At 49.5% G+C, this 12862-nt stretch overlaps 1 protein-coding gene across 1 annotated transcript; it reads right to left on the reverse strand.

Moving 5' to 3' along the window:
• Positions 1 to 231: 231 nt before the first annotated feature.
• On the reverse strand, positions 232 to 2105 carry LOC119367644 (transcription factor UDT1-like). Its single transcript, XM_037633110.1, has 4 exons — positions 1582 to 2105; positions 1145 to 1315; positions 663 to 839; positions 232 to 538 (listed from the first exon to the last, which is right to left on the reverse strand). The coding sequence occupies exons 1-4, from the start codon at positions 1828 to 1830 to the stop codon at positions 461 to 463; spliced, it is 675 nt and encodes a 224-aa protein (XP_037489007.1). The 5' UTR covers positions 1831 to 2105; the 3' UTR covers positions 232 to 460.
• Positions 2106 to 12862: the final 10757 nt, after the last annotated feature.

The raw sequence follows: 12862 nt of genomic DNA on the forward strand, positions 1-12862 counted from the left end.
TAAAACATGTCTACATACATCCGTATGTTGTAGTCCATTTGAGATGGCTAGAAAGACAATTATTTGGGAACGGAGGGAGTACATCCGGTTGAAAGATGTTTTTGCATCTAGGCCTTGCACGCATTGCAATTGTCACCGTTAACTAAATGGCTTGAGGCAATCCCATCCGTTAGACTGTTAAGTTTGAGTTGGACCGCTGTATGCATGATTTATTACCACCCACGCCATTAGTAGAAAATGCAAAGGTGAATTATGAAATGATTCCCATGTTCAACACAAAATTCAGACTTGTTCCCGTCAGTTTTGTCAGTTCAACATTGTATCTCTGTATGCTCTCCCTACACAGACCACGCCACGCTAGAATTCTTTCTTTCTAAAAAGAGGATGCATTTCCACAGAATCATATATGGTTTCTCTAATATGAATTCTGTGAGTTATTGTTTGCAAGGCCCTCAAATGGTCAAATGCTTGGAACCTCCACAATACTGGACAGGAGGTCCCTTAGCTCCACCATCACAACATCCTGCTCACCCTTAACCTGCAAATGGAGACATGGAGAAGCCGGTCACCTTATCAGAAGATTAATGAGAAGAACAGGTTAGGAGTTAAGCAGTAGAATCTATCAAATTCTGCTGCAGCCACAAATTGTGAGGGAGATTTACCTCAATGCAGAAGAAACTCTCTGCATAGCCGTAGTAGGTGATGGTGTTGAGGCTAAGCACTTGCACGTTGTAGTTGCAGAGTGCCTCCAGCACCTTGGTGAAGAGGCCTGCCCTTTTGGTCCAGAAGATCTTGAGGTTGTACTTACAAGACCCTAGAGGTATCAGCTCCACCTGACCCTGTGAACATAAACAGCTCGGTTAGCGTGCGAGAAATCGGCTGGATATCACAACTACCTCTGGAGGCGATGAAGCAATAAAAGTGTGATTTTTTCGCCTTGGTTTGGCTGTGTTTAGAGGTGGTTATATTGCAACCAAAAAGGTGGCCATCAACCGGTGAAAAGTATTTGGCCAGTGTGGTGACTTTGAGCGATCGTATTCTGCAGATTGTGGCATTGGTTGATCTGAATTTCAGGTTCTCGTTTGGTTATATTTTTTTACTCTGGTATATATAGGTATTCATGCCTCATAGCAGGGGTTATTACCTGATAATGGATGTTGTCGGTGGGGGCGAAGGAATCGGAACACGAGGCGCTGCCTTGCTTCTCCCAGGCCTCACCGGGCGAGTCGGCGAGCTGGCTCTGCAGCTCGAGGACTTGGTTCTGGAGCTTCTTGATGTGACCGATGGCGTCCGCCAGGGTGGACTCCTTGCTCATCTGAAAAAAACAACAACAACAACAACAACAAGGTCGATGAGTGTCAGGAATGTCAACCGAGTTTTCACTTTTCTCGCAGGAAGAAGCAGTTTATTATTATTATTATTTCGTTCTTTGCTTGTGCTCGCATACACGAGACAGATAGATATGTCCGGAGAAGCAGAGGCAACAGGCAACTTCCTCTGTCCCGCCCAATTGTTGGGTGGGGTGGGTGGGTGTGTGATCAGTGCAGTTAATCGCTGCTGGAAGAGAGGATGATGGAGCACCTTTGTGATGTTGGGCACGACGGCCCTGAGCTTGAGGATGTTGTCGTTGAGCCTGCCTCTCCTCCGGCGCTCGGCGTCCAGGTTCTTGGACTTGTACTGCGGGGCGTCCGCCGCCGGCAGCTGCTCCCCCTCCTCGCTCTCCTCGCCCTCGCCGCCGCCGCCCAGGTTCAGCATCGACTCGACGAAGTCCTCCATCTTCACCTCCTCGCCGCCGCTGCCGCCGCGGGAAGCCCTCGGGCGGCGCGGCATTGCTCGCTGGCCGCTAGGAGGGTCGATCGAGGAAAACGATCAATCTGGCCGGCTGCGTGCCTCCCGGTCGCCCGCCCACCCAACGAGAGGAGAGGGCAGCGCCGTGCAGTGCAGTGCAGTGCAGTGTCACTCACTCTCACTCACCCTCCCTCTGGTGGTGGTGGTGGTGGTGGTGCCGGTGGCGGTGCGGTGCCTTGTGGGCATCTTGCGCCTCGGGTGGTGGTAGCTTATAAGGACGGGACGGGGCTGAGGAGAGGAATCTCGCGGGGAAAGCAACCGCCAAGGAAGGGCTCCAACGCAAACGCAAGTGAGATGAGACGGTGTGCTCCCTCCCTCCCTCCTCGTGTCCGTGGTGGTGAGAGAGCCAGGGGAGTTAGTTGCGGCGGCACCCGACCTGATGCGGTTGGTTGCGCTGTTGACTGTCTTCCCCTCTTCACGGTTACTAATGGAAAAGGCGGAAAAGTTTCAGGTGTGATTGGGTCATGGCGCTCATCGGAATTATGATTTCGATAATGGGTGGTACAGGTACAGCAAACGATGCTAGTACAGCGAGATCTCTGAAGCACATCATATGATTTCTTGCCGGTGCAAGATGCTGCGGCGATAGTGTTCGGCGCAAGATCGAGCAGTGCGTTATTTGATCGGAGGGGGCTCTCCAGTCTCTCTCTGCAACTTTTGGGTAATCTGGTAACCGAAAAGACGTAGTGCTACGTACGCTGGATCGATGGATGGATGGACCAGCATGTGTAGATCAGTGCAGGATCATCGGAATTCTCAAAAGGCAGATAGGTACATGCAGATATATCTCGTGTACTACACGAATGATACGGTAAGATCTCTGGTCTCGATTTCTTTCTCCCACAGTAGCTGCCTTGCATTGCATCTCAATCTCAACGAGTACGCCGGACACTCTGAGCTGATGCTTATCGTTAGAGGATGATGAGAAAAAAATGCACTGTACGCGCCATGGCAGCGTCAAAGTAGTAGGACGCGGAGGAGGAGGCCGAAAAGAACGACGATGGCGACGGCGCCAGTGTAGTAGGAACAATGCTAAGGATATTGTTTATCGTTAGCGTTTTGGTCGACTGAGGATTAGAGATTAATCAGAAATCGGCCATGATTTTTTTTCCGATAAACTGGCAGGAGCGCTGCCTTTCAATTAGATGAAGAGTGAGTGTTACAAATAGTTTACACAAGGCTTTTTCCTATAAGATTCGGTTGGCGGGGGAGCCTCCCGAACATCATCGGCATGCGGATTACTCGCGAATGAGAAAGCAACTGGATCTGTGCAAGCGAAAAATATCTGTCAAAGCTAGTTGGGTGACTTCTTGGTAGGTCAACCTCTTGCCGATGAAAACTCGACGGTTCCTCTCCTTCCAGATGTTTCAGAGCGTTTAGATCATGGCACCACTATGCTCCCGCCTATTCTGAGCTGGAACACTGGCAAGGAAGCCCTTCCACCACGTGTTGATGGAGGTTCCATCGTCCGGTGGGCTTGGGTTAGGCATTCCCTCCGCGGCGTTGACGGTCCTCCAGACCGCCTGCGAGAAGGGGCAATCTCTACAGAGATGAGTGACCGTCTCATTGGATGCCATGCAAAGGCGGCATATCGGATTGTGTGGCCATCCACAGATTGCTAGGTTTCTTGCCATGAGGATCCTTCCATGCAGGACAAGCCAGGCGAAGAGCTTGCATTTGGGGGTGGCCTGTGCTTTCCAAACCTTAGCAGAGCGGAAAGGCACCAAGCGACCAGAGAACTGCATACGGTAGGTAGACTTGCTAGAGTATTCCCCTGAACCCGTCAAGTTCCAGCGGATGGAGTCTGGACGGGAGGGGTCAATGCCGGTGGTATGTACAAGCTGCCAAATGTCGAGGAATTCACAGAGCTGGACGACAGTGCTCAACCGGGCAATGACAGTAATCCAGCAATCCTCCTCCAGATCTTCACAAACCGTCCTATTCTTTCTTGTAGCAATCTTGTAGAGCTTAGGGGCACGAGTGCATAGCGGAGAATCACAGATCCATTTATCCTTCCAGAAACCGGCACGCTTCCCATCTCCGATGGTGATAGTCGTGGAGGCCCGGAATAGCGCCATGTCAGATTCAGTGCAGGGCAGGTCGGTGCCCACCCATGGCCGGTTAGGGTCTACCCACTCGTACCAAGGCCATCGCAGCCGCAATGCCGATCCAAAGCGCTCCAGGTCAATCACCCCAAGTCCACCCAAGTTTTTGGGGGTGCATACCAATTTCCAATTTACTAGGGAGCGCCCCGCACCGGAATTGTCATTGTCATCAGCGCTCCAAATAAAATTCCGAGCCAACTTGTCCATCTTCTTGAGCGCCCATTTTGGTAGGGGGAGGACCGCCGCATGGTAGGTGATGGTAGGAATGAGAACTGACTTTGTGAGGTCCACCCGGCCAGCCCGCGTAAGGTTTCTTCCCTTCCAGCCCGGGATGCGAGCGCTGAACTTGTCGATGAGAGGTTGCAAGTCCACCTTCCGAAGACGTCAGATGTGTAGGGGGAGACTGAGGTATTTTCCGGGGAAGGCGGCCAGCTTGGCTGGGAAGACCGAAAGAGTGTCAACCAGGTCAATGTGCTCGCAACAGATGGGGAAGACTTTGGTCTTTTCAAGATTTGTTCTTAGTCCAGTGGCTTCGGCGAAAACATCCAGGATGTGTCGGATGGCCCGTAACTCCTCCTTGTTCGGGTTGGCAAAAAATCCTGCGTCATCAGCGTATAGGGAGGTTCTTAGCCAGCAGTGCGAGTCTGAACTGGCTTGAGAACCCCCTATTTGTAGCCATGCTAAGGATCCGTTGTAGAGGGTCAATGGCAAGGATGAAGAGCATGGGGTGTTGGGTTCTACGGTAGGATGCGTCGACTGCAAATTAAAATTTTCCTACGTGTAGAACAACCAGGAACATGCTGCGGGAGATGGATCACAGATTGTTACCACCAGACGCGCAGTGTCGTGCAACGGAGTAGAGTTGAGGCATCGCGTTCCCGAAGTCGCCTCGCGTTCCCGGAGTCGTCTCCTTCATGCCGGTCTCCCACGTAGCCGATCGGATCCTGCGAACAGGTTCGCCGGAGTGGCGCAAGTGCACCACCTCTAACGGTATCCGCGCGTGCAGGAGGAACATCGTGCGGCGGACTGCTAGGTCCGATCACACAACCGGCGGCAAGTGGAGCTGGCTAGTTGCAACACATGCAAAGCCCTAACGACGGCGCCGAAGTGATCCACGAATAAGTGTGCCGCACCTCCACTATTTATAGGCATCCATCGCGGGCTCAACACTTGGGCCTTGCACGGATCCTAAAGCCCAAAGTCTACTTGGTCGTGTTCCAAGTCCAGCTCGGATCACATCCGACCAGTGTCCTCCGAATCGACCTCGTAGGTTCCTTCCCTTAAGCGCGTGACCCCTTAGGTTCAAGTCGGCTTGGTCATAGTTCGGATCACCTCTGAACTGCACGGTTGGTAGCGGCGTCTAGCAAGGCGTGCCGACCACCAAGCAGACTATGAAGCTGGTTAGGCGAACCTGTACAACGTGTCACACTTCTGTTCCCTTTGCCTCACGATATATGTTGTTGGGCTCAAGGCGAGAGTGTCATCCTTGTGCTAGCCCGACCTCTTTCTCGTTCTAGTGATACCGACCACAAACTAGATTATCTCATAATCCTTGTCACATGGCCATGCTTATCTTGGTCGGATCACATGAGGGGCCCAGAGTATATCTCTCCTAATCGGAGAGGCAAATCCCATCTTGCTCGACCATGTCTCGCAGCATGGGTCTGGACAAGCCTGAAACCTACCTTTGTAACTACCCAGTCACGGAGTAGCGTTTGGTCGGCCCAAAGCAGGTCTGTCACCATCTTGAGTACATGCGCCAACTCTGGTCTTAGGACATAGAACGTATGTTGTACTAGAGACTCACAAATGACATATCACTGCGTCTCATAGTTGGGTCTGTCCGACTCAGACCTTATCTCGACTCGGATTCGACTACGTCGAATCCGACCAGATCCTTCTGAGTCCATATTATCCGGTTAACATCCAATGCTCCATGGCTAGTCAGACCAAGCCATCGACCGTGTCATATGCTAGTCTAGTCGGCTGCGCGTCCACACAATCCTTTCGACTAGGGACCTTTTAGGACAGTCACCATACAATGCATAGTCCCACAAACAAGTCACGTACTTGCTAATACACATCATTGATAATGTCCAAGGACTATCTTTATTTATAAACACATAAGAAATATCATCATACATGATTGCCTCTAGGGCATATATCCAACAGTCTCCCACTTGCACTAGAGTCAATCAAATAGACATCGAATGCCCATAGCTCTAACGTGCCCCTCATGCTTGGGTTGTGGAAGCGGCTTAGTCAATGGATCTGCTACATTTGCATCCGTGTGAATTTTGCATAAGTCTACATCACCATTCTTTACGATCTTTCGTATCAGGTGATATTTCCGATCTATGTGTCTGACCTTGTGATGATTCCTCGGCTCCTTGGCTTGTGCGATGGCACCAGAATTATCACAATAAAGGTCCAACAGTTTTACCGAGGCTGGGAAAATACCAAGATCATCCAGAAAATACCGGATCCAAACACCTTCCTTTGCAGCTTCACAAGTCGCAATGTATTCGGCTTCTGTGGTAGAATCGGCCACCGTATCTTGCTTGGAACTCATCCATCTCACTGCTCCTCCATTCATGACGTACACGAATCCAGACTGCGATCGACAATCATCTATGTCGGTTTGGAAACTAGCATCGGCATAACCCCTTACGACGAGCTCTTCCTCACCTCCATAAACTAGGAACATCTCTTTAGTCCTTTTCAGGTACTTCAAAATAGTCTTTACCGCTACCCAGTGACTCTCACCGGGGTTTGCCTGGTACCTGCTTGTTAGGCTTATTGCAAAAGTAACATCAGGCCTTGTACATATCATGGCATACATGATGGATCCAATTGCCGAGGCATATGGAATCCTACTCATCCTGTTTCGCTCGTCAGATGTCGAAGGACTCCGAGTCTCGCTTAGCCTTATACCATGTGAGAGTGGCATGAACCCTTTCTTCGCCTCACTCATGTTGAACGGCTTCAACACTTTATCTATGTACGTGCTCTGGCTTAAGCCGAGCAGCCTCCTCGATCTATCTCTATAGATCTTAATGCCTAAAATATACACTACCTCACCAAGGTCCTTGTTGAAAACTTGCCATTCAATGACTCCTTGACAGAGTTCAGCATCGAAACATCGTTCCCGATCAACAATATGTCATCCACATACAAGATCAAAAACACTATCGAGCTCCCACTTAAATTCTTGTATAAATAAGCGTCCTCTTCGCTTTTGATGAAACCGAGACCAGTGACGACCTCATCAAGACGAATGTTCCAGCTCCAAGATGCTTGCCTCAACCCATAAATGGATCTCTTCAGCTTGCATACCTTACTAGCGCTAGTCGGATCTACAAAACCCTCGGGCTGTATCATATACACGTCCTCGGTTAAATTTCCATGAAGGAAAGCCGTCTTGACATCCATCTACCATATCTCGTGATCGAAATATGAAGCTATAGCTAGTACGATCGTCACCGACTTCAGCATCGCTATCGACGAGTAAGTCTCATCGTAGTCAATTCCTTGAACTTGTCCATAACCCTTAGCGACAAGCCGAGCTTTGTGGATCTGAACATTTCCATCCACATCGGTTTTCTTCTTAAAGACCCATTTGCAACCAATGGCTGTTACGCCAGGCGGCGGATCAACCAAGTCCCAGACTTGATTCTCATCCATGGACTTTAACTCGGATCTCATGGCCTCCAGCCATGCCTCAGAATCTGGTCTCACCATCGCTTCCGCATACATGGCCGGCTTGTCGCTTTCTAGCAACAATACATCATGCACTCTGTGAAATCTTTCCGACCTCCGTGGTTCAGGTGCCGCTTCCACTATGGGCTCCCTGACTGACTCCGGTATGATCTCATCACCAGCCGAGCCGTCCCCGAGTGGTCCTCGAATTTCTTCGAGTCGGACCGTCCTCCCACTGGCCTCCCGACTGAGAAACTCTTTCTCAAGGAAAACCCAGTTCTGAGCAACAAACACTTTGTTTTCTTCCCGGTTGTAGAAGCTATATCCCAAGGTTTCCCTTGGATATCCCATGAATATGCATTTATTCGACTTGGGCGTAAGCTTGTCTGACATAAGTCACTTGACAAATGCTTCACAACCCCAAATCTTTAGAAAAGACAAACTGGGACTCTTCCCAGTCCACATCTCATGTGGTGCCTTGTCTACGGATTTTGATGGTACCCTGTTAAGTGTGAAAGCTGCAGTTTCTAGAGCATATACCCAGAATGACAAGGGTACATCCGATTTTGCTTGAGCATGCGGGAGTCGAGCACTGTTTTGAATTTTCCAAGGAGCCTTCTATTTATTCTGTTGTTACTTTTGTCCGCCGCTTTGAAGATCAAATTGAAATCGCCAAGCAAAATCCACTGGTCATGCATATTGGGTTGTAGTTGTAGAATTTCATCGAGGAAAGCAAGCTTTTCCTGCTCGGATTGCGCTCCATAAGCTCCAGTCATTGTCCAGGAGGATCCATCAGCTAACATAGTGATGGTTGCAGGTATGTTGTTTTCTATGTGGACAACCTCGGACATAATGAAAAAGGCATCGGAGACGGCCATCACCATGCCTCCCCGAGTCCCGTGAGCAGGGCTGAAGCAATAGTTTGACACAAATTGTGGGCCGAGGGCGCGACTAATGATACTATCATTGATGACTGCAAGTTTAGTTTCTTGGATGCAAACAATCGTGGAGTGAGTGTCGCGTATGATGTCGTGGATGGCGTCTTTTCTCACATCTGCGTTGAGGCCGCGGATGTTCTAGCATAGGATCTTGGCATTATGTTATGACATTATGAAAACAAAGCAGCTCGAATTGGATTGAGGTGGATGACTGGCAAACACAGGTGGATGGCAAGCAGTAGTACAGGCGCTGGAAGAGGCCTTGACAAACTACAGAGGACAAGTTGGGGTACAGGCACTGGAAGAGGCCTTTGAAATCTAAACATGATGACATGGAAGAGCAACTCTGGAACAGAAATGAGTAACTGGGGCTTCACACATTGATGACCAGGGATTGCACGGGATTTGACTTGGCCTTGGCTGGTCCCTTCGCCGTCTTCTTGACATGCTTGACGAGGGTGTCAATGGCTTCGATCACATGAGGCTCCAGCAAGGACTGGAACATCTGTGCATATGCCTGCTTGTGGCTGTCGGTGAACATGGTGTCTGGAGGGATCACACCACAAACACGAGCAATCAGCTCCTGGATTGGGTCTCCGGCATCATTGACAGAGGCCTACTTCTTCTTTGCAATTCTGCTACTCCGATGTATGACGCTGGCAGTCGGAGTAGCTGAGGTAGCAGCCTTGCGTGGCTTTGTGGCCGGAGCACACAGCAGGGGCGCCAGCACTGGCTTGGTGATCTGTCCCATGAAAATCAGCTAGTTTTTGCTTGTAATTTCCAGGTTTCAAGCACTAATAAGGTAAAAAGAGCAACAATCATAAGTGTGTTGTCAGCATTTAAATAGGAACACTATATCAATACATAACTACATATTGCATGTCAAACAATGTGTCAATGAAAAATAAAATAGGACAACACTACAACACATGGTCTATCGAAGGGGGGATAAAGTGTGATGTGTGGAAGTCTACTAAAGGGAGGCCCTTCTTTTGGTGTTTATAAGCACAGTGTCGACGCACCCGACACGCCTGGCATGCGGGCCCCAGCCAACAGCAGCTCGCCAGCGCACACAAGACCGGTGCGGGCTTGCAAGGCCAACCCCAGAGTGGCTGGGCCGGAGTGGGTGTATCGGGTCAGCTTAGTGGCATCCTACTTATCCCTCCTACAACCAAGGGCTCGGTATCTAGAGGATCAGTACGGCACGACACGGCACCGGCTCTCTCTTCCACCTACTCTATTCCCCAATTTTTATGAACCCTAGCCTATAACCAGCTTGTAATCCAGGTGTAATCAAATCCATGGCTACGCCATGCTAGATCGAGAGACATTATCCATCCCCTCACCTGGTATCAGAAACCAACCACCTCTTTCATGCCCTCGCTCTGGCGTAGTTCATCGAAACACACTGTCTTCGCCAAGCTCAAGTTCAAATTGAGGCCATGTATCGTACCATGGAGTACATGAAGAATAACACATCATCCATAGACGAATTCCATCTCGAGTTGTGCAACAACACCGCGGTGGTGCGCGCCAACATCATCAAGCTCGAGACCTAATCGTGTGGTGGCCAGACATGGAGCATCGCGTGGCGAATCTAGGCGCGATGGTGGCTGATCTACAACATGGGCGTGCATCTGGGGTGGCGGCGCCTAGTGCGGCAGTGATCGGGCCCTGATCCACTCCTTGCAGCGGCGGTAGCCTCCTCAGCACCGGCACCAGCGTGCAGGATATGCCCCACGGGTCTGAGGACCATGACGGCGCATTCCTCCACTGGGAGCAGGTGTCGGTGGCGACGCCCGTGCCTCTCCAGTGTATAGGTCAGTTACCTTCATCCCCCTCGGTGATTCCCATTTCCTCCCCGCTTTCACATGTCAGTCAGCTGCTTGCAGGATTGGGACCGACCCATTCCTCCATTTCCTTTCCCAAATTCACTGGGGAGAATCCTAAACTCTGGAAAACCTTGTGTGAGTAGTATTTCTCCATGTTTGGAATACATACTTCCTTCTGGGTTCCGATGGCCTCTCTGAACTTCTCGAGTTCAGCAACTATTTGGTTGCAATCAATTTAGAAAAAACTCACTGGATTTGATTGGGTGTCATTCTCTACCTTGTTGTGTACTCAATTTGGTAGGGATCACCATCAGTTACCAATTCGTCAATTTTACACTATCAAACAAACTACATCACTGGCGGATTACACAGAACAATTCCAGCTCATTATTAATCACTTAGCTTATTATTCTGATGAGATTCATCCTTAATACTACCTCACTCATTTTGTGGAGGGACTCCGAGCCGACATCCGCGCAGTGGTGCTTGTATAGAGACCACCTGATCTCGACATGACTTGTTCACTGGCGCGGCTCCAGGAGGACATAGCGGGCTGTGCTGCTCCGCGGTCACACCAGCTATAGTTGCCACGCGCCTAGGATGCCGGGGGGCACTCAGGTGGAGCGTTCCCACTACCATCGCCCCCACTGTGGTCTGTAATTCCGGCGTTTGCACCAACAACAATAGATCAACACGGGCTCGATGGTGCCCGCGCTGACAGCTCCAAGGTCAAGGCTCTCAACGAGTACTCTGCTCATGGACTCTACTTCAAGTGTGGCGAATGGTGGGGCCACGATCACACGTGTCCCACCACTATGCAACTCCACGTGGTGGAGGAACTACTGGAGCTCTTCGGCACCGATGCTATGGTCAACGACAACCAATCTATTCAAATAGAGACTGTGCTGGCCATCTCTAAGCACGCTTGTAAGTGCATCTAGTGCCACCCCTAGTTGGTTTTGGAGTATTGACGACAAAGTTGGTTGAGGGACTAATGCGTTTGTGAGAATTGCAGGATAACGTAGGTGGTGTCCCTCATTAATTCGGTTTACCTACCGGAGATGACCCCTAAAAATGTATGAAGACATTGAAGACAATGGTGGTATGAGAAGATATTCATATTGAAGACTATGACATAAGAAGACATTGCGTGAAGACTTTGGAGCGCGAAGACTGTGTGTTTTCGTTGTTTCCTTTTCTTCTTTGTTGAGTCATAGGAACCACCGTACTATTAAGTGAGGTCCAAGTGAACTAAGTCAGAGTGACTGAAGTGATGCTCAAACCAAATCCTATGTCTTCGAGCGAAGACAATGAGAGCAAATCTTATCCAGAGCTGGATGAGTTAGCTTTACTTGTAGCCCAAGTAAAGTTGCCGCGTGTGTTTGAAATCTGACCGTTGGAACACGTGTCAGTTCCTTAGTGACCCAGGGTCACTTTGGACAAATCAGGTCGGGTTGCCTAGTGGCTATAAATAGCCCACCCCCTACACCATAAATTGGTGGCTGCTCAGAGTTTGTGCATGGCTTTTGTCGTTTGAGAGCAACCCACCTCGAAGCATTTGAGAGAGAGAAATCCTTGCGAGGACAAAGCCCAAACACCCAGAGCCAAAGAGTGTTAGGCATCACTGAAGTCTTTCTGTCTGTGTGACCTGAAGACTTATTACACTTGAGGACTGTGAATCCTCCAGCTGGTTAGGTGTCGCGTTCTGAGCATCCAAGAGTCATTGTGGATTGCCGGTGAACGAAGTCTGTGAAGGTTTGGAAGTCTCCCTTGAAGACTTACCAGAGTGATTGGGCGAGGACTGGGTGTCCTTAGCTCAAGGGGAATAAGGTGAAGACACGGTCTTCTGAGTTGAATCTCAGCCTCCCTAACCAGACGTACAGTTGTCACAGCAACTGGAACTGGTCCAACAAATCCTATGTCTTCAACAAGCAACTGGTTCTATCCCTTCCCAACTTTACTTTAGTTTGTCTTCATGAAGTCATTGCCTATCTGTTTATCTGTTTGACTTCATTGCTTGACTACTATTGTTGATTGGCTTCACACTATCTTCCATCTTGATCCTTACTACCTAGCTGCTATTGGTCCTGTACTTTCACATCATGACATGCTTGACTATAGCTTGTTTAGGGTAGTTTATCTTCCGCTGCATATCAATTAGGTTGTTTCTGTTGTTTGTCTTTGAAACTTCCAAGTTTTGAAGACTTTCATAAAAATCACCTATTGACCCCCCTCAAGTCGATACTAGCACTTTCAATTGGTATCAGAGCAAGGTACTCCCTTGTTTTGTGTGATTCGGTTTAACCACCTGGAGTTTCAGCTATGTCGACTACAGGATTGAGGAACATATCGTGTCCCACCTTTGACAGTCATGAGTATCCCCGATGGAAGGCCATGATGAAGAAGCTACTCATGTCCATGGATAGCGAACTTTAGACCG

This window comes from Triticum dicoccoides, chromosome 2B (genome assembly GCF_002162155.2).
Source record: "Triticum dicoccoides isolate Atlit2015 ecotype Zavitan chromosome 2B, WEW_v2.0, whole genome shotgun sequence".
In the NCBI taxonomy this organism is placed as follows: Eukaryota; Viridiplantae; Streptophyta; class Magnoliopsida; order Poales; family Poaceae; genus Triticum; species Triticum dicoccoides.

What these genes read in the sequence shown, in the direction of transcription:
- LOC119367644 (XM_037633110.1), bottom strand. Translation starts at nt 1,830, where the DNA reads ATGCCGCGCCGCCCGAGGGCTTCCCGCGGCGGCAGCGGCGGCGAGGAG. An exon ending in CCGACAACATCCATTATCAG is followed by an intron (nt 840 to 1,144) that starts GTAATAACCCCT and finishes TTATGTTCACAG; the next exon opens with GGTCAGGTGGAGCTGATACC. An exon ending in AGAGTTTCTTCTGCATTGAG is followed by an intron (nt 539 to 662) that starts GTAAATCTCCCT and finishes CTCCATTTGCAG; the next exon opens with GTTAAGGGTGAGCAGGATGT.